General features: G+C 48.5%; 8 protein-coding genes across 8 annotated transcripts; 3 read left to right on the plus strand and 5 right to left on the minus strand.

Moving 5' to 3' along the window:
- Positions 1-1593: 1593 nt before the first annotated feature.
- crzA (putative C2H2 transcription factor Crz1) lies at positions 1594-3952 on the plus strand (the record flags this gene model as incomplete). Its single annotated transcript, XM_039070421.1, has 2 exons — positions 1594-2887; positions 2940-3952. The coding sequence occupies 2 exons, from the start codon at positions 1594-1596 to the stop codon at positions 3950-3952; spliced, it is 2307 nt and encodes a 768-aa protein (XP_038930849.1).
- Positions 3953-4778: 826 nt separating this feature from the next.
- On the minus strand, positions 4779-7225 carry LCP9604111_2895 (aconitate hydratase ACO2; the record flags this gene model as incomplete). The annotated part of the gene is made up of 2 exons (XM_039070422.1): positions 4779-7130; positions 7181-7225. The coding sequence occupies 2 exons, from the start codon at positions 7223-7225 to the stop codon at positions 4779-4781; spliced, it is 2397 nt and encodes a 798-aa protein (XP_038930850.1).
- Positions 7226-9949: 2724 nt separating this feature from the next.
- Positions 9950-11056, minus strand: LCP9604111_2896 (uncharacterized protein; the record flags this gene model as incomplete). Its single annotated transcript, XM_039070423.1, has 1 exon — positions 9950-11056. The coding sequence occupies one exon, from the start codon at positions 11054-11056 to the stop codon at positions 9950-9952; it is 1107 nt and encodes a 368-aa protein (XP_038930851.1).
- Positions 11057-12226: 1170 nt separating this feature from the next.
- Positions 12227-13743, minus strand: LCP9604111_2897 (uncharacterized protein; the record flags this gene model as incomplete). The annotated part of the gene is made up of 6 exons (XM_039070424.1): positions 12227-12544; positions 12599-12733; positions 12823-13208; positions 13273-13346; positions 13500-13528; positions 13588-13743. 6 exons carry the CDS (start codon positions 13741-13743, stop codon positions 12227-12229), a joined length of 1098 nt encoding a protein of 365 aa, XP_038930852.1.
- Positions 13744-15445: 1702 nt separating this feature from the next.
- On the plus strand, positions 15446-17408 carry LCP9604111_2898 (uncharacterized protein; the record flags this gene model as incomplete). The annotated part of the gene is made up of 5 exons (XM_039070425.1): positions 15446-15613; positions 15676-15719; positions 15772-16085; positions 17045-17267; positions 17333-17408. The coding sequence occupies 5 exons, from the start codon at positions 15446-15448 to the stop codon at positions 17406-17408; spliced, it is 825 nt and encodes a 274-aa protein (XP_038930853.1).
- A 2410-nt stretch (positions 17409-19818) lies between these two features.
- Positions 19819-21535, minus strand: LCP9604111_2899 (uncharacterized protein; the record flags this gene model as incomplete). The annotated part of the gene is made up of 8 exons (XM_039070426.1): positions 19819-19974; positions 20021-20206; positions 20259-20472; positions 20525-20691; positions 20753-21031; positions 21099-21123; positions 21180-21261; positions 21316-21535. 8 exons carry the CDS (start codon positions 21533-21535, stop codon positions 19819-19821), a joined length of 1329 nt encoding a protein of 442 aa, XP_038930854.1.
- A 425-nt stretch (positions 21536-21960) lies between these two features.
- On the plus strand, positions 21961-22621 carry rpp1 (ribosomal protein P1; the record flags this gene model as incomplete). Its single annotated transcript, XM_039070429.1, has 4 exons — positions 21961-22029; positions 22207-22284; positions 22391-22520; positions 22575-22621. 4 exons carry the CDS (start codon positions 21961-21963, stop codon positions 22619-22621), a joined length of 324 nt encoding a protein of 107 aa, XP_038930855.1.
- Positions 22622-23618: 997 nt separating this feature from the next.
- LCP9604111_2901 (PQ-loop repeat-containing protein) lies at positions 23619-24800 on the minus strand (the record flags this gene model as incomplete). The annotated part of the gene is made up of 5 exons (XM_039070430.1): positions 23619-23768; positions 23827-23885; positions 23942-23991; positions 24045-24637; positions 24711-24800. 5 exons carry the CDS (start codon positions 24798-24800, stop codon positions 23619-23621), a joined length of 942 nt encoding a protein of 313 aa, XP_038930856.1.
- Between the last annotated feature and the right edge of the window lie 205 nt (positions 24801-25005).

Genomic DNA, 25005 nt, shown 5'->3' on the forward strand with positions numbered 1-25005 from the left:
GTCTGCATGTCTCTTCTGTTCTGTTCTGTTGAGTTCAGTCTCTGTGACTATGAATCTGGAGGGCAGAGAGTCCCACAGTGCATTTCATGGGTTTCTCTTTTCTTTCTCTTTCCTTCTGTTCTTCTTTCTTGGTCTTATGCATGAATGAGGGGCCAGATTGCTTTTTATTTTCTAACTGTATGTAATGTTGACTCTGTCAAAACCGGGCGGGTTGGGTTTTGGTGCCATATTTTGGATTCCTTGATCCTCGAGGGACTGCAGAGTTTGTCTCTTGTGGAATTTGAGCAATCGCGACATGACATGACTGATATATGATGCTGGGAGGCAAGACGTCTAGCGTGTGATGAAGAAATGAAATATTTGGGGTTCTGGGACTTTTGGTTGTATCCCTCCCCTAAGACGAATTTGTTTTCCATATATTGTAGAACACCCCTTGTACGGTAGTCTCCAACCGCCAATGCCTTATATCAGATTTCCTCCGAGCCTTTTCTAAGACGTAATGGAGTTTCCTTCCGCTTTCTATGGAAGATAGTGGGTGGATAATGCGGAATTTGGGATTAGTTGCGATGATAAAATTTCCGCTGCTTGGTCGACTGACATTTGATGAATTAAGGGTTTAGCCATGTCAGATTTGATACCTAGCTAGAACCAGAGGCTTATGCAAGGAGATCTGTGAAGTTAGGCAACAGTCAGGAAAGCCAGGAAAGATCGAATGGAATGTACAAGTATAGACAAGGCAGACTGTTGAAGTGCGCCTTGGCCAATAGCTTATATCCTGCATACCTAAATAGGACTAGCGCCCATGGGCCTCAGCTGCGTGGCTGTGCAAAAGCTAAAGCCAAGTCTTCTTTAGCGCTGACCCCTCCACTTTGGGAAGATCGGGGAATGCCTCATGGCCTAATATGTGTATATTCAACAGGCAGCGTCTTTTTTTTCATTTCAATCTCTGAGAATTTGTATAAAAATAGTCTGTGTTCGTCTATCTGTTATCAGGGTGGACACTGATAATGCCAATGTGGGGAGAGATCTGCTTTAGGAGGAAACTTGTACGGAGTAGAAGAAGGTGGGAATTCTTCCTTTTACTCTTCGCGCTTAGCCCCCACAGGGAAATATTATCGGAATATCATATATTAAATCAATCATCCCTACGAGAGTCCTCCGTACAGCATTGGAGTCTACAGCACGCGAGTTGCTATACGACAAGACGTGTTTGACCTAGACCGCCTTGCGCACGTGAAAACGCCTGACCTTCAACTCCTCCCTCATTTACTCTCTATTGCGGACATCTCGTCAAACTCAAGGTATCCTTGCTCTTAGAGATGATGAGGCAGTCTGCCGACCGCTGACAACTAGCTCAGAGGCTCCTTCGCGTACCGGACCCGATTCTGGACCCTTGCGAATGACATCCCACTACGTCGTCAGACACCATTCTTCCTACATCACCGGGCGTCCACGACCCTGACAGGCTTGCCTGTCTAATCTGCCCCGTCGCTGAATTTCTGCGCTATATTCTATCCCTGCTATCCCTCGTCTCTGATCACAGGTTCAGCCTGGCCTTCGTGAAAGAGCCCCCACCCACGCGCATTCGCAAACATGACCTCCCATGACCAGAACCACGGCACGGCCTATTGTCCGGAGCATGACCAGAACCACGGCGCGGTCTATTGTTCGGAAGATATGAAGCATCGGAGCATAAGCCCTTCGCCGCACGGCCAACAATATCACGACCCCAACCCCGGTGGATTAGGAGTTGACCCCTCCTCCATGGCCGCTTATTCCACAAACCTCTCCTATCAGAATCCCGACGGCAGCATTGGCGGTGCTGAGATATATGGATACCCAAACTACCTTACCGGGGCGCCTTTGACACAGACATTATCACCGCTGGGGGGCCAGGGCTATGCTCCAACCATCAATACCAACCTTCCGATATCGCAGTCGTTCGAGACAAGCCTGGTCAATCAGCTCGAGCACTCTTCGACGGGAATGAGACGGATGCAGGGCGATGAAAACTTCTCCAATATGCTCAACTCCAATCACCCAGAATTGGACTTCTCTCTCTACCAGAATCACAGCCCCAACAGCGCTTCCACCCCCGAGTACGATTCTTCGTTATTGCTAGACCCGCAAATGCAACAGCATCAGTCTATCAACCAAGCGATAAACCCCGCTGATCTAGTCAGCCCCATCTCCAATCCTTCTGTATCCTCGCATCCATCACAAGATCAGCAACATTCCTCACCTGGCCCCATGTCCCCTCCAGGGTCCACGCCGGGTGCATACTATACCCCTCGGCATTCACGACACACTTCGCTTGACCCGGCTACTGCGGCGTATTTGAGCGCCCAGTCAGGTCCAGACTGGCAGTCGGTTATGAATAATGTTTCCTTCCAAGGCCATCGACGTGCACCGTCCGAGGTGTCCGAAGTATCGTCGGCCAGCCACTCCCCTTATTTGTCTCAGCACGAATTCGATGGCATTGAGAACAATGCATCGCCTTCTTTGATTCCCCAAAATGATCCAAATCTTTACGACAATGGCCTAGGCATGGAATCATTTACGTTATCGGAACAGCATCAGCAGGGGATCAGTCCTCTCCACAGCCCATATATCTCTCCGCGGTTGATGCCACAACAGGGGAATGAGATGGTGCCGAATAATTCATATCTCACTCAGTTCCCCTCTGCGCCGACAGACATGTACGGAATGCCCCAAGAAGACATGATGAACATGGGCCAATTGAATAACATCCCGGGCGACATTGGTCAAGCTTCACAGATGGCTCCTCCATCGATCAATGTTGAGTTTGCCCCGCCATCACGAGCTCCAAGCTTCGGCCCAGCCAAATCAACGGCAGACTTTGACTCACTGAGCCCTCCGGCTATGCGTAAGTGACGATTTACAACAGTTTGATTCGTACGATACTAAACAGAACTTAGGATCCCGTGTTCGTAGCAAATCTGATCCTTATCACCCTGCTTCCCGCCCACGCTCTCCTGCAACTTCAGCAGCTTCTCTAGGGCCCCGCGCACCTGCCACCCCACGATCTTTGTCCCCTGTTGGATCGATTGGTTCGCGCAGTAGTCCCAGTTCGCGAGATCCCTCGCCCTCACGATCAAACCGACGCCTCTCCACCTCATCAATCGAGAACCGGAACTACATCCTAGATCTCGCCGATCCACAAAGGCCCGGAGCAGTACCCGGGGAGCCAAAAAGAATTCAGAAACACCCAGCTACCTTCCAGTGCACCCTATGTCCGAAACGGTTTACCCGCGCATACAACCTGCGATCCCACCTCCGCACCCACACCGACGAACGACCATTTGTGTGCACAGTATGCGGCAAAGCATTCGCACGGCAGCACGACCGCAAACGCCACGAAGGCCTCCATTCCGGCGAAAAGAAATTCGTCTGCCGCGGCGAGCTCTCGCGAAGCGGACAATGGGGCTGCGGCCGCCGCTTCGCCCGTGCGGACGCTTTGGGCCGCCACTTCCGCTCCGAGGCGGGCCGGGTATGCATCAAGCCTCTTCTGGATGAGGAATCGCGAGAGCGTGACCGCGTCTTGCTAGAGCACCAGCAGCAACAGCAACAATCGCCATCCGGCCATCTCCAGCCAATCCCCCAGCCGCTCGTTATGCCCAACATGCCCGGCATGGATGGGCAATCGACGGGCAACTTTATTCTTCCTGCTGCTCTTCTGGCGCAATACCCGGCTTTGCAGACATTGCAGTGGGACCAGATTTCGGCTGTGGGTGATGATCCGAGTGATATTGGTGGGCGGAGTAGCTTTGATGCTAGCTCTGGTGGAGAATTTGGCTTTGACGAGGATGATTCGGGGATGGGCGGTTATGGTAATAACCAAGGGGGTATGTACGGTGTCGATAACTCTGGTCAGATGCTGGGGGTCAATTCTGGGGACCCTGGGTACTCTGATCAGAAGTGGACTGGATGACACTGGTTCTGCTTGCTGTCTGTTCCCTCCTTCTTTCTTCCTTTCTTCTTCCTATTTTCTTCTTTTCTCTTTTTCCTGCTATTCCAGGTTTCAAAAGGTTATTGCATGATGCATTCATCTGCACAAAGCCGATTCTTTTGCTTTCGATGCTGCCAGTATAGAAAAGGCTTGTTGGCGTTCATATATAGGATGCTCTCGGAGATGTCTGAGGATTTCCGAAGCTCGGCAATCAGGACATATGATTGTCTTGGTGTTTTGTTTTTCTTTTTCTGGTCTTTTTAGACATCGGTGTTTATTATGCCGTCTTTTGGGTCGTTCTCCTTCTATTGATCTCCCGACTTCCCCTTTGCAGGTGGTTACTATTCTACCCATCTCATTACTTATGAAAGAACCGGGCATCATGATGCTCTTTTATGATATTCCCATGCTCGTTTCATGCCCAACTTCTTTTCTTCCTTCCTTCCTTTCTCTTCTTCTATCATGGATTCTGTCTCGTTTCGATGTCACAGCTTCAACACTATATACCATAACATACAATGGATGGCTCAATCGAATGACTTGAATCTCTCGGTTTAGTACTTATTTACTACTATACCAACTTGGTTTTGCACTTCCACTCCAGTGAACCAGGAAACAGTAGAATACAGATCACATTGGATATCATCTAGTCGGCAAAACAAATATAAAACCATCAAAATTCATCATATACAAGGTGAGAGGACTACAATATGTACTCCAACCAAATCATCAACTCCAGATCGAACCCAACCCATTTTTATGGTGTCAAAACAGTCTGCAATCCACCTCCACCTGCTCCACTCTCTCTTTAAGAGTGAGCCTTCTTAGCCAACAGGTTCAAGGCACTACCAGCAAGGATGAATCCACACTGATCCTGACTGAAAGTATGCTGAACAGGGACCTCGAACACCTCCCCAGTCTTCTGCTTAGTGACACGCAGCTTGATCTCACCCTGTCCACCAGTCTGCAGCACATCGTAAAGACCAACAGTATCAACCTTATCACAAGCATCGATACGGTCATAGTCCTCACGGTTTGTGAAGGTAAGAGGCACAACACCCTGCTTCTTAAGGTTCGTCTCGTGGATGCGGGCAAAGCTCTTAGCAACAATAACCCGGCCGCCGAGGTAGCGCGGCTGCAGCGCAGCGTGCTCACGCGCAGAGCCCTCGCCGTAGTTATCCTCCGCAACAACGAGCCACGAAATTCCGCGCTCCTTCCATGCCTCTGCTAGCTCCGGGATCCCGTATTGCTTGCCGGCTTCGTCGTAGGCAACGTTCGTCTCGCCGGTTGCGGCGTTGACGGCGCCGATCAGGGTGTTCGCCGAGATGTTGGGCAGGTGGCCCTTGTACTTCAGCCATGGGCCTGCCGCGGAGATCGTGTCGGTTGTGCACTGGCCCTTGACTTTGTATAGGACCTGCAGGCCGGAGAGATCGCCCTTGGGGAAGGGGGCGAAGGGCTCGAGGAGGGCGAGGCGGTCGGAGGTCGGTGAGACAATGACTTCGCTGCTTGCGTCTGGGACGGCGGCTGTGGGGAGGAAGTTGGGGTTGCCTTCTTCGAAACCGGCGCTGGGGAGGTCGAAGCCGCTGGGGGGCTGGAACTTGAAGGCCGAGCCGTCTGGTGCGGTCAGGGAGTCGGTCATAGGGTTGAAGGTTGTGCTGCCGGAGTAGGCGAGCGCGGTAACGAGTTCCGGTGAGGCGAGGAAGTTCATTGTTCGGCGGTTGCCATCGTTGCGGCCGGGGAAGTTGCGGTTGTAGGAGGTGAAGATGGCGTTATCTTCGCCATTGGGGACGCCGTCAGTGCGCTTCCATTGGCCGATGCAGGGGCCGCAGGCGTTGGCGAGGACGATGCCGCCGGCTTCGGAGAAGGTGTTTAGTGTTTGATCGCGGTCGAGAGTGGCGCGGATCTGTTCACTGCCGGGGGTGATGAAGAAATCCGCCTTGGGCTTGAGGCCTGCTGCAGTGGCCTGCTTGACGAGATCCTCGGCGCGGGTCATGTCTTCGTACGAGGAGTTGGTACAGCTACCGATGAGGCCGGCACCGAAGGTCTCGGGCCACTTCTTCTCGCGGACGGTGTCGGCAAACTTTGACAGCGGCACCGAGAAGTCGGGAGTGAAGGGACCGTTGATGTGCGGCTCGAGCTCGGATAGGTTGATGGTGACCACCTGGTCATACTCGGCCTTGGTGTCGGCGCGCAGCAAGCTCGAGGGGCCGGCGGAGGCAACCTCGGTAGCAGCATCTGCGACGTAACCGCGGTGGGTGGACTGCAGGTAGGGAACCATACTAGGCGAGAAGGGGAAGATCGATGTGGTAGCGCCCACCTCAGCACCCATGTTACAGCAGGTAGCCATACCCGTGCAGCTCAGGGTCTCGACACCAGGGCCGTGATACTCAATGATGTAGCCAGTACCACCGCGAACGGTCAGCTTGCCAGCTAGGGATAGAATGATATCCTTAGGCGAAGCCCATCCGCTGAGCTTGCCCTCGAGACGAACACCGAGAACCTTAGGAGCCTTCAGCTCCCAAGGGGCATCAACCAACGCATCAACCGCATCGGCACCACCAACACCGATGGCAATAGCACCAAGACCACCTCCGTTAGGAGTGTGGCTGTCCGTACCGAGCATCATCAATCCAGGGGCGGCGTAGTTCTCTAGCACACTCTGGTGGATGATACCGGCACCCGGGGGCCAGAACTCAATACCGTAGCGCTTGGCGGCACTCTCCAAGAAGTCGAATACCTCACTGTTACCCTTGATTGAAGCCGGCAAATCGGTATCGGCACCACGCTCGCCGACAATCATATGGTCGCAGTGGATACTGGCCGGGACGGCGGTGGAGGGAAGACCGCAGGACATGAATTGGAGCAGAGCCATCTGGGCCGAAGCATCCTGCATAGCGACGCGGTCGGGCTTCAGCTTCAGGTTGGCCTTGCCTCGAATGTCGCGGCCGTTGTTGGTCCCGGTGAGCAATGACTCCTCGGCATTGTCCAGATGCGCGTAGAGGATCTTCTCGGCGAGGGTGAGGGCGCGGTCGGAGCCAAGAACTCGGCGGACATGTTCAAGGTTGCGGACAAGCTTGGGATATGGGGGCATGCGGGAGGAGGAGGCCTCGGTGGCTAGGCCACGGGCGAAGAGCCGTTGTGATGAAAGCCGTGTGGCCATCTATAAGGTGTTAGATTGTTCAATTGAGATTGTCTTCGATGTATACATACCCCACGAGAGGCAGAAACCCGCTGCCAAACTAGCTGGCTCACCATCTTCACTAATGTTAAGTTTGGGGAGAAACTGGGGAGAAGATAAGAATGTTCCCTTTTTTTTTCGTCCGGTTGTTATTTGTATCCGCTGTGATTGGCCGGTGATTGCGCCGATTTCGGAATCCAGGCCTCTATTATGTGGGGAAATAGCCCTAAAGAACTTGTATCTACGGAGTACTCCGTGACCATACTGGCGCTACTATGCATGTATGCCATCATATAAGATGTCATTATTGCTTCTTCTTCAAAGAAAAAGAGCGGTACCACCTTTCGGCTGCACCTGTTTAGGGCTAAATCTTATTCTCGATACGTGGCGGAATACGGTCTCCCGAATTCTCCTTCCATGTCCACCATTTTCCTAGTTTTAGCATCGTTCGGTTTTCTACTACTCGCTATGAGTGCTAAGCTCAACATTCTCCAGAAGGACAAAGCCACCGAGCCTCAGGCAGGCGAGATGCAATCCTCCGAGGAACTTCCGACTTATCAAGAGATCGCAAAGTCTCCCGAGAAATCCTCCGAGAAAGATTTGCTGTATAAAACAAAAAATGCTCAGAAGCCTGAAGACCTTCTTGTCCACTTGCTTTCAACCGAATTGAATATTGACGACAAAAAAACTCTTATTCGGAACGCCCCGAGTCGTATATATGACAGCGACCATCACCGCCAAAATGCCGAGAAGGTTGAAGCTCAGCTTAAAGACGCAGGCTACAGCCAGCTTGCCATAGTGCTATATTGGTGTTTCTTTTGGCATGGGGTACAGCCGAGGGGGCCAGAAAGCTGGATCAAGGAACTGATTGAAAATGATATCGAGAGGCGTTGGATTGCTCAAAGAAGAGCCCGCATTCAAGAAAAAGTCCAAACCTTGGAAACCTCATCAGATCTACTTCTATCTTCTGAAGGTGAAGCTGAACATGCCTCACAACTCGAGTTATACAAAGGACTGCTCCAGGATCTCAATAGAAGTCATTGGGCTCTTTCCAGAAAGAGTTGGAACAAACGAGAATCCATAAAGAGCTGGTCATTTAGTCGAGCATATAATATACAAAGATCCTATCCAGATTGGTATCTCTCTACTTCGTTGAGCGATGATTGCGCAGGACGAGGCGGCTGTTGCGGGCGGAGCTGCGGCTGCTGTGAAAGGCCGCGGACGGTTGATGGATTCGAAGATCATATCGGCACCAGAGGCCATTGTACTACAGCCTGCAGTTGCTGCATGAAGGCCCATGGGGTTGAAGACTTGGATGACTTGTTAGTTGAAGAGATACCAGACTTGGAAGAGCTTTGTTTTGAGTACAAGAAGCCCTCTTGTATGACACATCAGAGCCTACGGCTGCTGATGGGTTATGCTTTCAATTTACCCAAGGCGGAATGAAGTTAACAGATTTACAACTAGAATATGAGGACCTGTGAAAATGACGCCGAAAATAACCCCTTTTGGCGCCAGAAACGGCCGTCTTTCCACCCGTAACTTTGGAGGGCGAGCGGGCGCTTTACCGCCCACCGTCCAGTACGATCACTATTTTGCACCTAAAACTTGTGTCGCGCTTATTGCCCCACCCAAACAGCTCCAGCGCGTCCCTACTATCTAGTGCGTCCTTATGTATCGTCCAGTACGTCCCTACTCTCCAATGTGTCCCTACTCTGCCACTCCTGCAGGATCGTAGACGGCTCGCCGCTCTATTCAGGGCACTCAGGGCGGATATTCACCCACCTAAGTATCCTTCACCACCTGCATCTGTACAGCAAAGGTACATTTTCCACCATGGCCAAAAAGTTACAAGCAGCCTTCTTTCCCCCTATATCTTCATCACTCTAACCTCGCTTTATCACAAGCAAGATGCTTTCCAAACATGACCCAATGTTGAAATATGTGATCAATGTTGGGGGTTTCGGGGGAAGCATAGTAATTATGAAATTTAGCGGACAGTGTTTCCACGCATGGAATCTCGTTACAGTCACAAGCTGGTTAGTACACAATTGCCACCGAAACAGCTAGACGCCACCGTAAATGTACTTGCGGCGGCCGACGATCCCCGACAGGTCCGTACGAATCTCTGCCCATGCTCGCCCACCCGCTGCCGGCTGTCAATTTAACCGTGCCGGTGGCCCTCACTTTGAAGTCTTCTAATGTATGCGCCAACTGCAAGGCTTGCAAGGCTTGCAAGGATTGATGTGATAAGTCTCCGCCACGCTGTCACTACTGTCCTGGTCGTCACGGTCAAGAAAGCATTTCCACCTTCAGTAAGCCTGCGAAATACGTCCATAGAAGCCGGCACGAGGCCAGACACGCCTCAAAAAAATGCCTGTATTTGGAACCCTGGTATAAAATTCCCTAAGGACTCTGGGCAGGATCTGAAGATATTCTTACGAGCATACCGTGCTCCTTGTAGGGTTATTCTAGGGTTTCTACTGAACAGAAGAGGCTATTGTTCGCGAGGCCAAGTGGGCTCGACAGCGACAGCGACAGGCGATACAAGCTAAATTATACGTTCAAGCTGAAGTCACCAGAACGACAGCATAAATGAATTGAAGGAGATAGGTCAAGATCTCCAATCCCTTGAGAATATTTCCGAGGCATCGTCACCTCTACTAATGACTTTATGCTGCACTTCGTCTGGAGCAGCAATCAAACCGGCTTTACCTGAATGCGGCCAGTATTACAAAGATATCTTCCATCATTAAATAGCAAACACTCATAAGATATTGAGATTGAACCTGGAGTTTAGTCTATATTTTACAAAATCCCTCCTCCAAATCCTTTATACCTAGATGAAGGGCAAGGACCCGCCGGATTTCACACCAAATGCCCTTCCGTGCACTTATAACAGCATCTTGACGCTCTGTTGCAAGATTGTAATGGTATTTTTGTGCCACGTTGTCTGAGATGAAGTGTAAATACCCGAATAAAATATTGTGTTCCTGGCAGGCTTGTGCCAGGTAACCGACCTCGCAGTCGACCCAGTCCGCTCTATGCTTATTCTTGGCCAGCCAATCCTCATTCTCAACCAATGGGCTTGGAACGGTAACATGAATCCCCTGGCAAATGTGGGCCATATGCCCTGCTGATAGGGTGGCCGTGAGTGGACTTTTCCAAGAGAGAGTTTTGTTGTTGAGGAGACTTGTTTCACCAGTAACGAGGGCCTGGTTTGGAATATCTTGTGTTCGTAATGAACCAGCCTTTCCCACATATAGAACGCTGGATATATTGTTCTGGTCTTGCATTGTGCGAACAACATTTCCGATGATATCACCCCAGAGGCTCATCATGCTTCCGACAAAAGCGATGATACTCCCGTCAGCTCGACGGAAGTGCTTCCACGCAAATAACTGATTCGGCTCATGTGTCCCTGTCTCCCAGGGGTAATCATGATTGGTGACCAGTTGATCAACATACCCTAGGATGACAGTATCAACAGGACACATAAACCGTAAATTCGATTTCGAGAGAAGATCCAGGCAATCTTCCGAAGAAGGGAGTCGATATTGTATCACTGATGTAGGCGCATTAATCGAGTTTAGGTTGAGATAATAAGCGACTAGGAGGGCGTAATGCAGGACGTAGTCTCGCCCCGGAAAACACCTAACCTCCAGAGTCGAGTCGTCGATGATCACTGCTGTTGGTCGATGCCAGTTGAAACGTTTTTCTCGTTTCTCAGTGGGCGAAATATGTACATTGGGGCCGTTTCGGTCATAATGGCCACAGACTACAATGTGAGGCCAGACACGGGTCTTGATCAACGGGTGGATCTTGCCATCAACGTATGTCTGAAGAGTTTCGTGCATCAGATTTTCGCCTGCCAGAAGCGAGTCATGGTCTATTCTTCCCACGGTCATGCTTTGGTTCCAGCCGAGAATCCAACGGGCGAGTTGGACTGAGACGAGTGTTGAGAACCGGATTAAGTTTATCCCGCTCTTAGTTTGTTTACTGTACAAGAAATGCTTGCGGGCTTATAACATCGCCTAAATTGGGCTACTTGTTGTCTTTTGCTCTTCAAACTTTTTTCTGGGGCAAATAGAATACTCCCATTTAGATATAGTCTATCCATTGATCTCTTTTGAGGCGCTGATAAATGTCAGTGTTATGATTTATTAATCTTACATGATTTGTAACTAACTAGTTAACTAACGTATTCGGTAAACGAGCTGCGCACCCCAAAACACTATAGTAAATGCAATATATTCCACATTTATATCTCAACAACCACGTCTCAACTTGCTTTCATTACTTATCGATAGTCATCGATAAGGATTCTTAGCAATATATCTCAATTTCAAATAAATCAGAAAGTTGCATCATTGCGGTATTGAAAATTACATCACTGAACTATAGGAGATATATATATCTCAATCACTATTATATCAAATTTCTCAAGGCTCCCTAGAGTGATCAGATATCATATGGAGAGTAATGGGCTACAAGATAAAGTTTATATTGACCACCGTTGTTGCAATATCATGTTGTAATTTATCGCATTTACTATGTGTTTTGGGGTGGCCGACTCGCTTGGGAAATACGTTATGGGGCTTACAGCTGACTAATGACAAAACATAAACATGGTGGAGCATTCTCGGTAATTTACCTCCACAATACACCATCCGTCTGCTATCTCCAGGTCAGCTATCGGTATCTCTCTCTCTTCCTCTCTATTCCTACTCCCGTCGGCTTCGCTTGGAATCTAATACCTTTCAGCCGGAATCAGACAGTTCTCCTGGTTTCAGGCATCTTGATGTCTGTCTCTCTTTGGCCCAATGTAAATTTCATCGTTTTTCTGCGAACAGTCTTTCTTGAGGACGGGATCTATATAAACCGACCTAAAAGGATCAGACCTTAACATCTCCAGGATTTTCTATGTCATGCGAGTAAAATCTTTGAGAACGTGTTCAAATGTTTCGGGGAACTCTTGCTAATTGTATGTGCAATTTCTCACGCCATCTTTTATACTGTCCAACAATCAAACATGGTCGACCCTTCTATAGAGAGGAACCATACCAAAGTGTACATTGTTACGGTGTCGAGCGCAAAGTAGTACGCCGGGAGAGCCAAAATTTCCACGGAAGCCCTATTGACCGTTCCAAAGATCCTAAGTTATCAGAGTCAATATTCTCGGATGTTCTGCTTCGGCAGAAAATGCCACCTATGAGGGCTTGCATGCGCCAGATCCAAGCATGCAAGTTGAACTCCAGCATGAAAACAAAGAAGCCGAGTATGGTTATGGGGATTGTGCAAACGAAGAAGATCCAGATTTTTGGATGTGTCTTCCACTGTAGAGTCTGGGTTTTTTCGTTCTCGTCGAGTGTGAAGAAATTCATTCCGAAAAATCCCTACAAATATTTTCAGCATGTCTCGTGGTCAAATTCTAGATATAAGGGTCTTACTGAGATGAAAGTTCCCGGCAGGAATAGAAGCGTTAAGGCGGACACGGTATCGGACAAGACTTTGCCTTCATTCCGAGTTTGCTTGAGAATGCCTTTCGAGATGTTGCTATTGGCAACAGTGACGAAGTTGGAGGCCTATTGAACTCTGTTAACTGCCTTTACTTTAAAGAAGAAGACGAAGAAGCACAAATGGTAGCCATTCTTCTTTCGCAGGAGGCACTAACACATAAGCTCCAGAGATCATCCTCACACTGCTCTATCACGATATTGAGTGCATACTTGAGCATGAGAAAGGGTTCGTTGTTCCAGTTTCTGAAATCGGTTTTATGCAGCAGACGTCTTAGCCGGAGGGTAATATCATCATCAAGATCGAAGCAAAGTAGCACATTGGTCTCGTCGGTAGATCCATCCGTCCTCACTTGGCCACTGTCTCCAGTAGGGTTGATAAGTGATGACCGCCATAGGGTACAGAATGCCATATAGTGCCAGGCGTACTCAAAATCAGGCGCAGGGGTGGAGAGAGGGTTTGTATTACTAGAATTCCCTGGATTCAATGTCCTTTCAGCGCCCTTTCCCTTGACTCGTTTGGAAAGAAAGCGCGAAAATGTCCCTTTGTGAGCGTTCCTGTTAGCAATTTTTGGTGGCTATGATAAGCTCTACGTTTTTCTTCTTACCATAGCTCGTTTCTGAGTCGTTTTGTAAGAAATTGACAGTACTGCCGAACAAGCCATTTGCGTTCCAGCCCAGTCTTTCAAAAAAGAAGTTAGGAAGGAAGAACTTTTCAGTCAACTGCCTGCATAAATCTGCACTCCCTGCCATCTTCAATATCCCTTCTTCCACTTTTGGCATGAAGCTGAGATACATAAGCAAGCGTAGAATCTAACTGAGATGTGGTTCTCACATAACATGAATACCTGGCTTTCTCAAGAACTATATGATACCTATTAGCAAGTTACCATGATACATTTGTTTTTTTCCCTCTGACTGACATCTTTTTGCAAAAGTTCAGTCCGGCTTAGTTCCTGAGGCTTTGGCAGACTTTCGTCTCCCGGTAGGGATGGTTGCGGCGGGCTAGCAGTTGTCTCACTGCCTAAAGGCTCTATCCATCGCCAGTAGCTGATATTTGTTGAGTGATTTACTGACATTTCTGAAGAAAGTCATGGAATGTTGTTCTCGAAATTTGGCATCGGGAGTGGTGGGGAATAAATAACCACGCTCCCATTTCAGCCCCCACACATTGCGTTCGAGGGCGGCACAGCGCATGAAGCTATCTGCGAGTTCGTTGGCTGGGGGGCGTAATTCTAGTGCAGATTGCTTCTCGACTCAACACCCATCATCTGAGGGGTCAGTTTGCGGTCGCCTGGCGGCAGATCCTTACCCTATACATTTCTTTTTTTCTAAATTATAATTCTGAAGGGTCGGACCGCAAAAGTTTCCGCGAACCAGCCCCATCGCCAAAATATATATTTCAACCCACATGCTTGAAACATTAACTAGACATAATTGTTAAATAGCCACCATATTTAAATGTAAAATTTAATATTCTATATATCACCCTTTAGACGCAATGTTCAATCATTGAAGATAGTGGGTGTAATTGCGCAAAGGCGGTATGGAGAAATTTCCGCGGAAACCTATGCGGCAGAACTACCCCTCTGAGCCACCCCAGCCAGGCAACAATGGAGGATTCAAATGAGCCGTAACAAGGAAGAGTGAACTCTGTATGAATTGCTTTCCAAGCTAAAGCAAGCTTGTCACCATTTCGCTTTCTTAATTAATTACTTACTTATTTTGGAAAATGGCCCTGGTATCACGGACTGCTGAAAATTTTGTTATCATTAGCGAAACGAAATTCAGGAGGTAAACAAGACAAATAGCAACTAACAGACTGCAAGGTTTCTAATTCAGTATACGAGTTCGGAATCATACCAGTTCCCAAGGACGATCTTTGTTCAAATCGGAGTGAGCTCGGTGGCTGGGAAGCAGGAATCATATGGAGTATCGGTGTGAGAATGGCGAGGGGGGGGATTTGAGCGTTGGGTTGCGGACAGGGTTGCAAGAGCAATCGGCTCACCTACCTTTCGAGAGATGCAGGTGACCATACGACATCTCAGCTGAAGGATCGGCGCACCACTTCTTTTTTTTGGTCTGAGAACTTGGCCATTGACCTTGATTTTCTTTTTCCAAGGTTTCCAACACCTTGTGAATTTGAATTTCTCGAATCAGCTTTGACATAACATGCATGTTTGCCTGCAGTATGGTAATGTAACTCCGCACGCTTGGCCACATTTCAGGGGTGATAACTGAGTACAATGGTTGAACACGAAGCAATCTTGTTGATCTTTACACGGAGTACTCTGTGGTATCGTTACACTGGAGCACGCAATTTCAGCTGCAGCCTAATTTACACCCTCTGAGCCTCAGGAGAAAGGTCTATCAATGTTCAAGGCCTGTCTCCCCATAGAGCTCTATAGAGCTATTGGAGATCCAGCAGTCTTCTACAACAAATGCAGATACCACTATAACGCCGGGAAGCATCCAACGCATACGGTATCTCACCTCGCAGCCCCATTCTTAATTTAGACAATGAGAGAAAAATTACTGATTGGGGTTTATTCTGTCGCCGCCATCTTATCCGCACTTTAACAGACAATTGATTTACGATTCAACACAGCGGTTTTGGCACCGGGACAGCTTAGGGCGTAAATGGGTAGGGCGTAGAGACGACCGTTTCTTAAATTCCACCGATGGACGTCTATTACGACTGATCGTGCAGTCGACAACCAGTGTGAAGTTACCTGGCGTCGAGACATCCTTATCGATGGCATCCCCGCCATCCTGAAAGTCATGTTCTGGGCTTTAGGGCCTCGCAGTAAAAAAAAAAACGTGACATCAAGCACCCCATTACACGGTGGAGCTACGTCCAGCACTTCCTTAATTCGAAAGAATCACTCAAGGGCGCAAGTGGAAATTCGGTTCAAATACCCAGTCGGCGCTGTCATAATTCTTGTTTTGGTTTGTCTCCCATATTATTAACTTATTATTGTATCTTTAGTATGTTGACACCTGCTAAATAGCTATTTTTTTCTTACGGATCTTGCTGGGGAGCCAAGATACAACGGTCAATATGAGCCGTTTAGATATCATTACTGGGGCTACACGCCCATTTCAAGCAATCCCTATGAATGTCCAACACTGCCAGAAAACCCTGATCCAGCGCATGAGCAACGCAATCCTACCTCTGAACGTCTTGAAAGACCGCAATTTCTGTGTTTCCTACGCGAAACATATAGTAGCAACACCTTGAAGGTCAGTAACTGGGAGAAAAAACATAGAGACACAAAGACACTACAGTATATCTTTATTGCGTACACAACCATACAATTCTCGCATGACCAGAAGCGCGATGACATGGAAGTTCTACATTCTATTGCGGAGAAGGCAGCTCGTCGTGCAGGAGTTCAAGTCTATTGGCTTGCATGCAGCTGTATGCCTGAAGACAAATACCTGGCGGACGACGTATATCGGATCAGCGATGTAGTACGTGGCGCACATTCGCTCGTCAATGCCGTTGGACCACCTGGTCAAGGCCATGAATCCCGGGTTTACACCACGCGAGAGCTTCTCAAAGAATGGGGTCGGCGAATGTGGGCATTTCCCGAGGTCCTTCTATCGCCAAATACGCATCCGATATTGATTTACACCCACGGCACATCCGAGGGAGAACCTTGGCAGAAACCCAAAAGCAAATTTCCTTCAGAGGCGTGGGTTGACGCCTCAAACTCACGCCAACTGGTCGGTCATTACGAAGGCTCCATCATGTTGAGTCCTCTAGAGCTTGTGACAATTGCATTCCAGTGCCTATCGACTAGGCCCTTGAAAGAAGAAAGCGAAGCAGATATAGCATATGTCTTTATGGGACTTCTGAGACGCAGGCCCAGAGTCAATCTTAGTGACAGCGCCTTTCAAGCTTTCTCGCGTCTTTCAATCAGTAATGATAGCGATAAATTGCTTGAAAGGCTTATATGTCTGCTTCTCAAATCAACCAAGCAGAAATGGTATGTCATCGACGACATATGGGATCGCAATTTATGGGATTTTGACCCCTTCTGTCCAGTCGTCGGTGTCTGCCTAGGAGATTCGGTTGTTCTCAGTGGGGCATTTGGAGCCTCTATTCGATGGAAATAATTCAAATCTGTGAGCCTGACCCATAGGAACACAGTTGAAGGGTTAATCACAACTTTGGCACTGCGCGCCGCACCTGTGTGGTTAATCGTCTCAGCAGGCTTACTGTCTGCTAGTCAAACTACAGGGTGGAAGATGATGGTGGGAATTTATGCGCCACTTCGGCATCTAAAGCATTCCAAACAGCCGGCTGGATTTTTATGGGCATCACTATCCTTCTTGGCGCTCTTTCTCCCTTGATGGTATACTCGCGTTATGCAGGCAAAACTTGGTCTGCTCAACCCTGGCTCTTCGGATTCGAAGGCTACCTGCCCACCCACGAGATTGAAGCTCTTGTTATTGTAGTCAACATGAACCGTTTGGCTTGGACTCCGTACAGCAGTCAACTATCGCGCCACTGTATGGTTGACGGAGAGTGTATTGGGAGAAACCCTACGGAAGACCCGAAAGTCAAGCGCATAGTTGATTCCAGTGCTTACGCTACGTACGAGGAACCAAAGGTTTTCACGTTGGTCGACACGTTTACAATGACGGTAACACTATTTCAAGCCGTGAGGCCGCCGGTGTCTCTGCTCCTCTGTGGAAGCGAGGGTGGTATGCACCGCGGTCTACTCTGTTCCTGTGACTGGCCCACATAAAGACTCACTCGGGAGAGTGTCTTACGAGTCGACACTCGGATGCTTGACAAAATGGCCCGAGTTGGCCGAATTCGCATTGGACTGGAGAAAAGCCTGCATGATACCTCCCCAATGTATGCGTTTGTGAACAATGATGCGAATCCAACCTGATGATTTAATGTACGATTATATGATAGGAACGTGGTATATACAATATTTAACGCGTGTCATACTCATGTAGAAATGGTCCTTCTCCGGAAATCCAGATGGCTCTGGTGGTGAGATTCGAGTTTCTTGATCGTGTAGTTGATTCTGGTCACCTCCTAATCATATTCTGACGGGTTTCACGCATATCCGCGAGGGAGGGCAACACTAACCTCTGCTAGTATCTATGTGTTTCTACTTTGAAACCCTGGATAACCCATATAATATCTGCCTTGCTATTTATGGGAACAATTGCCATTCTATCACTTTCTATTTACCTGTCGGTGCGCTTCGACTGGTCGCTCTGCTTCCTATGTGTGCTTTATTGACCAAAAAAGGTAGAATAACCGCAACAATTTATTTTCATCATTTATAATCGTCGCTTTAGCTAGTCTCAGCTTCGTTCATGCCCAATATAATTAGGGCCTGGGTCATATGTATGAGGCCATGGCATATGCAAACATGTACTTTCAAATAATTTTGGCAGTATCCGCGCCTCACGGCTGCCAGGAACCAACGAGTCTTGTGGGTGGTATCCATTGGCTCAATAGGGTTGTTCCTTGTTTCATTAGGTTTGACTATTGTAGGATTATCGACACGAAAGAACAGGATGCTATACCATCCCAGTGGTTACGCTTCTAGATGATAGGCATTGCAAGCTGGATGTCAGATCGAGCGGCATATCCGGTAAAAATGAAAGAGGCAGTGCGTCGGGCTGAAAGCAAATGCGCAGTAGTCGGTGGGGACCAGAATAAAAGAAGGGGGCGGCGATGAGTGCAAGATATAGGGGTAGGAAGAATGAAAAAGTGAGAGAGTGAGAGAGTGGGAGGAAGAGCAGCGAAGACGGGTCGTTTATGTCGGGAGCATTGAAGGGAGGTTACGTGACAGCGTATTGGGGCGCTAAACCCAGAAAGGCAAAACTAACCGCATATGGTAATTCACAGGTCCGCCGTTTACAAGTTGGATTCACTGCGAAATCACCGACTGGTTCTTTTGTTGGATGACATTGCTACAATTATGTCAAACCTGTCTATTGCTTTAGCTGTTCCTATTATTGCTGTTATGCTGGTTCTGGTTGCAATCCAAGATTAGCTGTTATGATGACAACTCCATAAGCGGCCGCAACCCAAAACGGTCGTTGAAATTATTGAAATTGTTGACGATGTCCTTTTCAGAGACGGAGCTATTACAAGATGATGATTTTTCAATCCTCAAATCTGCTACCAACTCTCAGTCCTCGGAACACCTGCCAGTTATGAAGAGACCACGCAAGACTAAGCCTCGACGGTAAATGCAAGATTATAGAACTAGCACATCTCGATTATATCTCTTTGCGAAGATAAAGAGGCTGAATTGGTTGAAAATGCACTTCGGCTTCAGGGCTTGTATAAGCTTGCCCAAGCGGTGTGCTATCATTCTCATATCAAACGAGGCTCACAAGACATGACTTGATCCGATTGATGTTGATATTGAAACACGCTGGATTGTCCAACGAATGATTTGGGTCCATGAACAGACACCTTTCATCCCGGGAGCAAGGGCTCAAAATTCTGAAACTGGCGAACCCATAGGGATGTGGATGCTGCGAGAGGACTGAGGTCAATACAGACGGGGCCCGTGCCCGGGACCACTGTACCACAGCATGCAGTTGCTGCCTCGATGCTCACGGGATTGACGGTGAAGTTCTGGAGATGGAAGACGTGGATGAAGTTGACTTCACAGATCTTGATCCCCATTCTCTACGGCTGCTCAAGGGAACGGGATGGAATGAATAGTAAAGCGGGTGCTTCTGCTAGAAATATTAAAGTGGGGCTTTGTCTTATCTTCGCAAAGATCGGAGGTGTAGCTAGAATAACATGATTGCCAAATTAGCTTTTTCATGTGCTTTCTTAGTTGAAAGCAAGAGACAACAAACAAGAATCGTTCGTTAACAGGGAAATTCCATTAAACTCGAAGTAAAACCACCAGAGGACACCGAAGTGCCCTCGTTCCCAAGACAAATGCCAATGCCATACCATCTCGAACGCCTATCGTCACATAAAGAAAAAGAAGAGAAAACAAGGTAAGACTCTGATCATACAATCAAAGACCACTGTATGCCAAAGACATTCCATGGCCAATTCTTCATCAAAATCGGCGCAAATTCACAAACATCGATGGAAATAAAACACATAGGTAGAGAAAAAAAGGCATTGGTCTAAAGAACCTGTTGTTTTAAGACTCTCCTTCCTCGCCAACCACAGCGGCACGGAGCTCCCAAACCAAATCGTAGCATTCGGCTAGCAGATTATTGACACAGCCCTGTCCCTCTGGGATATCTGGACCCACGTAGAATTTCCCGTCAACTCGCATGTTGTCAATCGAGTTGAGCTGTTTTTGTTAGCTTTATACGCAAGCAGCGTGGACGGTTACATACCTTCATGCTGTATGGGTAAAGTTCGCGTGAATTTGCAACACCCCCAGACTCCTTGACTTCAATCAAGCACCGGCGGAGAGTTTGAAGTTGGTTGTAGACTGGGAGTAAAGCTTCAGATACCGGCTCTGATGAAATCAAAAGCGCATAGATGTATGCATAACTGCGACGAATGAGGTATAGAAGCGTCTGATCATGTTAGCCAGAATCCACCAAAGAATGCCCGAAAATAAAATCTTACTCGCTGCGCATGCAGGTCCGCCGGCTGACCCTCAGCATCGATGAAATTTCCATTAACCCGTGCCTCGTCAATTCGGTCGAGCTTTCGCTGGTATACGAAGAGATCGGTCTCGCGCAGCGACCAAGCTTGTGTTACAGACAAACGATCCAGTTGGTTGCGGATGTCCAACAATCGTTCGTATTGATCTCGGAACCGCTCATCAATTTTGCCCTCTCTGTATTTGAATCAGTCGATGTCTGTCATCCCGTTGGCAGCCTAGAACATACCGCTCAAGCACAATTTCAGTCCATCGCCAACACCTGTGAATCAAAGACTTGACATTTTCCTGCCCGGCAAGAACATTTCCCTCGTCGTCAACAAAGTTGCCGTCCTTTGCCGTCTTTTCAATTTTCTTCAGTTGTTCTCGAAGAGAATTTACCTCCGCAGCCGAGAACTAGCAATTAACAGTGAGTTAGTACTAATCAGATGGGTTATAGAATTGTTCGATGCCATACTTTTGACCGAGTGTTGACAGCTGATGTAGACCGCAGAATTGAGACCAGTGTCTCGTGTGTCTGCACCAAGGAAGGAGCCAATACAGCAAGACCCTTCTGCAACTTCGCCAGTGACTGGTCACAGTGTTCCAGACGGCTTTCCAAAAGCGTGAGGAGAGCGGGTGAGTATGTGTTTCGGCCACGCTCGAGAGTTTCCCGTGTAGACTCTAGTGTCTTGGTGATCGAGTTCAAGTCCTTCGAGCTATAAAATCCAGCCTCTTCAAGGTGGTCGAGTAAACGCTGCAAGATCGTCAGTACCCAGCGCGCAAAGCTAACGAGAGCCGAAGGAGATTATAGGAGTCAATACCTGGATAGTAGTCGCCAAGGAGTATCTGGCAAAATGTCAGTCACTGTCACAAGATGGCGGGGTAATAACATTATCGCTCACACTGCGGGAGCTTCGTTGTTCTTCCCAACTGTCAAGAACAGTAGGGAAATCAACTGAAAGCAATCATCCAAGATATAATCCACTATCATTGAACGTCAGTCACCTCCAAGTCGAGCGCAAGGTCTACTAAACTCACGGCGATTGTGTACCAAGCGGCGATCTTGCTCTTTACGAACGGAATTGAGTTTCTCGACTTCTGCGATCACTTCCTCATAAAGCGGTAGGACATCGCGAGACTTTACATATGAGGACTTATCCCGCTTGATTAGGAGCAGCGCGTCGCGGGTCCGGAGCAGGTTTTCAAGGATGGGCTGCTCCCGCGGATCCAGCGGGACCGGGATGGCGGGGGACTCCATGGTTAGAGAATGCGATATTATCAGTGGGCACGTTGGAAAAAGCAAAGTTGAGAACAGGTTGGATAAAAGAACAAGTTTCTTTCAAGGTGAAGACAAGTACAACTACCGGGATGTGATGTCAATTAATGAATGGATCGATTGATAGGGGGATCATGCAGATACGAAACGCCCCGCGCGGTTTACTGGGGGATTATGTCATCTAGATCATTATGTCATCTGGGCTCAGCTCCGCTTGCGGCTTAGCGCCAAGTCACGAGGAGGAGAATAAGCTAAACCAGATTAGTCCAAGCCCTAAGCGAGGGCTTTTTCCCACACACGGCGCGTTTGCCCGGTTCGGGTGTCTATCATTGGCGTTCTACTCTCTTCTTCTTTCCCATCCCCAACTCTCTTCAAGACACCCAGTCCGGTCAACACCACCCGTCGACATGTCTACCGCCGAGCTCGCCTGCTCCTACGCCGCCCTCATCTTGGCCGATGACGGTATTGAGGTCTCCGTACGTATCCAAAATTCCTTGATTTTGGTGGGATAGTGGAGGCTTGAAGATCGCACTTGAAGCTTTATGTACTGTGCGAATTTGAGCTTCGGGAGAGACACAACGAGACGCCGCGAAACCACTAGGATCAAACAACAATCATGCGAAAACTGTGACTGACCTTGAATCATCATTTAGGCCGACAAGATCCAGACTCTCATCACTGCCGCCAAGGTTCAGGAGGTTGAGCCCATCTGGGCCTCCATCTTCGCCCGGGTAAATACCTGATTCCTTTCCACAACCCGCGCCAATATTGAAGCAACTCGAAAATGGCCGCGCGCGACAATTTAAGATGCGATAACTAATTCGATTTCCAACACAGGCCCTCGAGGGTAAGGACATCAAGGATCTCCTGACCAACGTCGGTTCCGCTGGCCCCGCTGCCGCTGCCCCCGCTGGTGGTGCCGCTGCTGCCGCCCCCGCTGAGGCCAAGGCTGAGGAGAAGGAGGAGGGTAAGTTTTGATATACACCTCTGGTTTTGAGCTCAGTACTAATCCCCACTACAGAGAAGGAGGAGTCCGATGAGGACATGGGCTTCGGTCTCTTCGACTAAGCGTCTTATCTTCATATCGAATTTAAAAACTCGTTTCCTTTTTTCTCTATTCCTCAACCTCTTTTCCCACTGCCGCATAGCGGCTCCCTCGACGATTCTTTATTGTACTCGATACTCCACGAACCCCGCTACGACCTAGAACCCGGGGAAGAAAAAAAGAAAATTAGCAAAAGAATTCAAACGGACACGGACATTCAATGGAGACTGGGTGCTCGGTGTGCCTCCGCGTCATGATGTGGCCGAGGTAGACTGGATCGGATACCGCTGCGATTCCGAAACTATTGTTGCTTCCATGATTTTAGGGGAATTGAAGACAGACGTTTGGCACACTTCTTGGTTTGTCCATGATCAAAGTTTTGCTTTGGTCTGGCGAGTAGATGTATGGTTCGTTTTCTCGCCCTCCACATGGATCAGCTCGATTTTCTTGGTCCTCGTGTTACGTCTGTCTGCGACCATGAACCAACAACGAAGGCCGTCTGATTCTTATCTGGGGTACTTGTTCGTAGGCCATGCGACGTAGTTCTGTAGCGCTGATCGCCGGTGTTGGATATGTTTCAGGTGTTTCGATCTCGAGGTAGTCTTTCATTGAGCGCACCAAGCCCTTGCGGTCATCGCTCAGCAGACTAGAGTCCACATCGACGATACAAAGTACGAAGTATAACATGCCTAGACTTTGAGAATATCACTCTATCTGTGTTCCTCCATAATATCATAGTCGTTCCAGGATTGCGCTATTGCGAGTAACATACCCTTAGTATTGATGTACATTGATTTGACACTAGCAACCATACGTGAATATATCGCATCAGTCACCAGTCCACTATTAAAACAAACGCTATGCTATTCCAAACTTTTTTGATGTCCAGCATCACCAACGAACGCATGCAAATCATCTTCCATCCAAAGACTTTTGAGCTTGAAACCAAATTTTAGATTTGACGGTATATAGAGGTCATTGCTCTAGACGAAACAGTCAAATGTGAGCAAATGTCAATATTTAGGAGATCGCCGAGAGATGAGGGTCTTGAACAGCGTAGATCCGGAATTGGAAGAAGATGACGGCATCCTCAACAATAGTTCCCAGCGATCCAATAAGCCAAGGAAGATTGGTGAGGAAATACTCTTTCTCTGTAGAATGGCAAAGAATCTATATGAACACCATTAGCTTATGTCCAGTTTATAGTACAACGTGTAGTATCACTCACTCCTGCACCGTAAGTCAGGTTTCCCATAAGAGAGAGAATAAAGAACAAGAGCGACAACCCTAGATCAAAGTCAATACCGGCCTGATACGTGCATGTGAAGACAGTGAAAAAATACCTTCGCACGACTTCTCGCTCCAGTTCTTATAGATCTGAGGCAATCTCGCTCTGGAATCAAAGTCAATACCAACTCATCAGCCATAACGGCAGGAGACACTCACCCCAGATAGCACACGGCGCTGAAATACCCCAGCAGCAGCCCCCCAACAGCCTCCTCAGAACCATTGTTATTATCCAAAGGCGCCGGCGCCCACATCCCGGTCTGCCAAGCCATGGTCCAACCAGTCGCACCAATGAGGAAAATTCCAACAACACTAGTAAAATTCTTGATCCATGCCTTGCGGCCATAATCATTCTCCTCGACGATCTTGGCCAGGGTATCCTCGACCTCACTCTCGCGCCGGCCACCAGTGTGATACCGGCGCAGTGAGCCCGACGACCGGCGCCGCGACGCGATAGATTCGCTGAATCGCCGCCCCAGCAACGGGGTAGTCGGCTCCACAGAGACGGTGGACGAGCGTCGGCGGTGGAGAGGCTCGGGACGCGAGTTGCGCACTTTATAGTACAAACATTGCGCGATGAGCACGCCGTCTGCCATACAGAAGTATACCGCGATCGCAACGATCACGGGCACAAGCCCGGCTAGTAGGCCACCAGCAAGGTTTGCGACATCGCCGACGAACCAAACAAAGAGGAAGAGGAGAGATATAGCCTCTGAGTTGCCATTGCGATAATTCTCAATTAGTTGAGGTACCTGAAACAGTATTGTTAGATATGGATTGTGTCCACTTTGGATTTCGAGGTGCGAGTCTGGTTGCTAAACATACCAAAAGGAAAAACCAGCAGGTCATAGAGACTGAGCCCAAGAGACCAGATGCAGCCTCACGGGCTGTTAAAGGTATAGGGCCTTGTTCCATGCTGTCTATGCTCTGCGACAAATGTGTGTTGGAGTGAAAGAAAATTGCGCGGGAGATAAGGCCATGACACAATCTACTCCTGGCCAGAGTCCCGCCGTGTCCAGGCCTTAAGGGTCTAAGCACATATAGCCCTGGCGGAAATCTCTTGACATATGTTAATATACTAAAGTATGTGTATTCTGGAATAATCTCTTTAAACTAGAAG

This window comes from Penicillium roqueforti (genome assembly GCF_015533775.1).
Source record: "Penicillium roqueforti strain LCP96 04111 chromosome Unknown scaffold_04, whole genome shotgun sequence".
In the NCBI taxonomy this organism is placed as follows: Eukaryota; Fungi; Ascomycota; class Eurotiomycetes; order Eurotiales; family Aspergillaceae; genus Penicillium; species Penicillium roqueforti.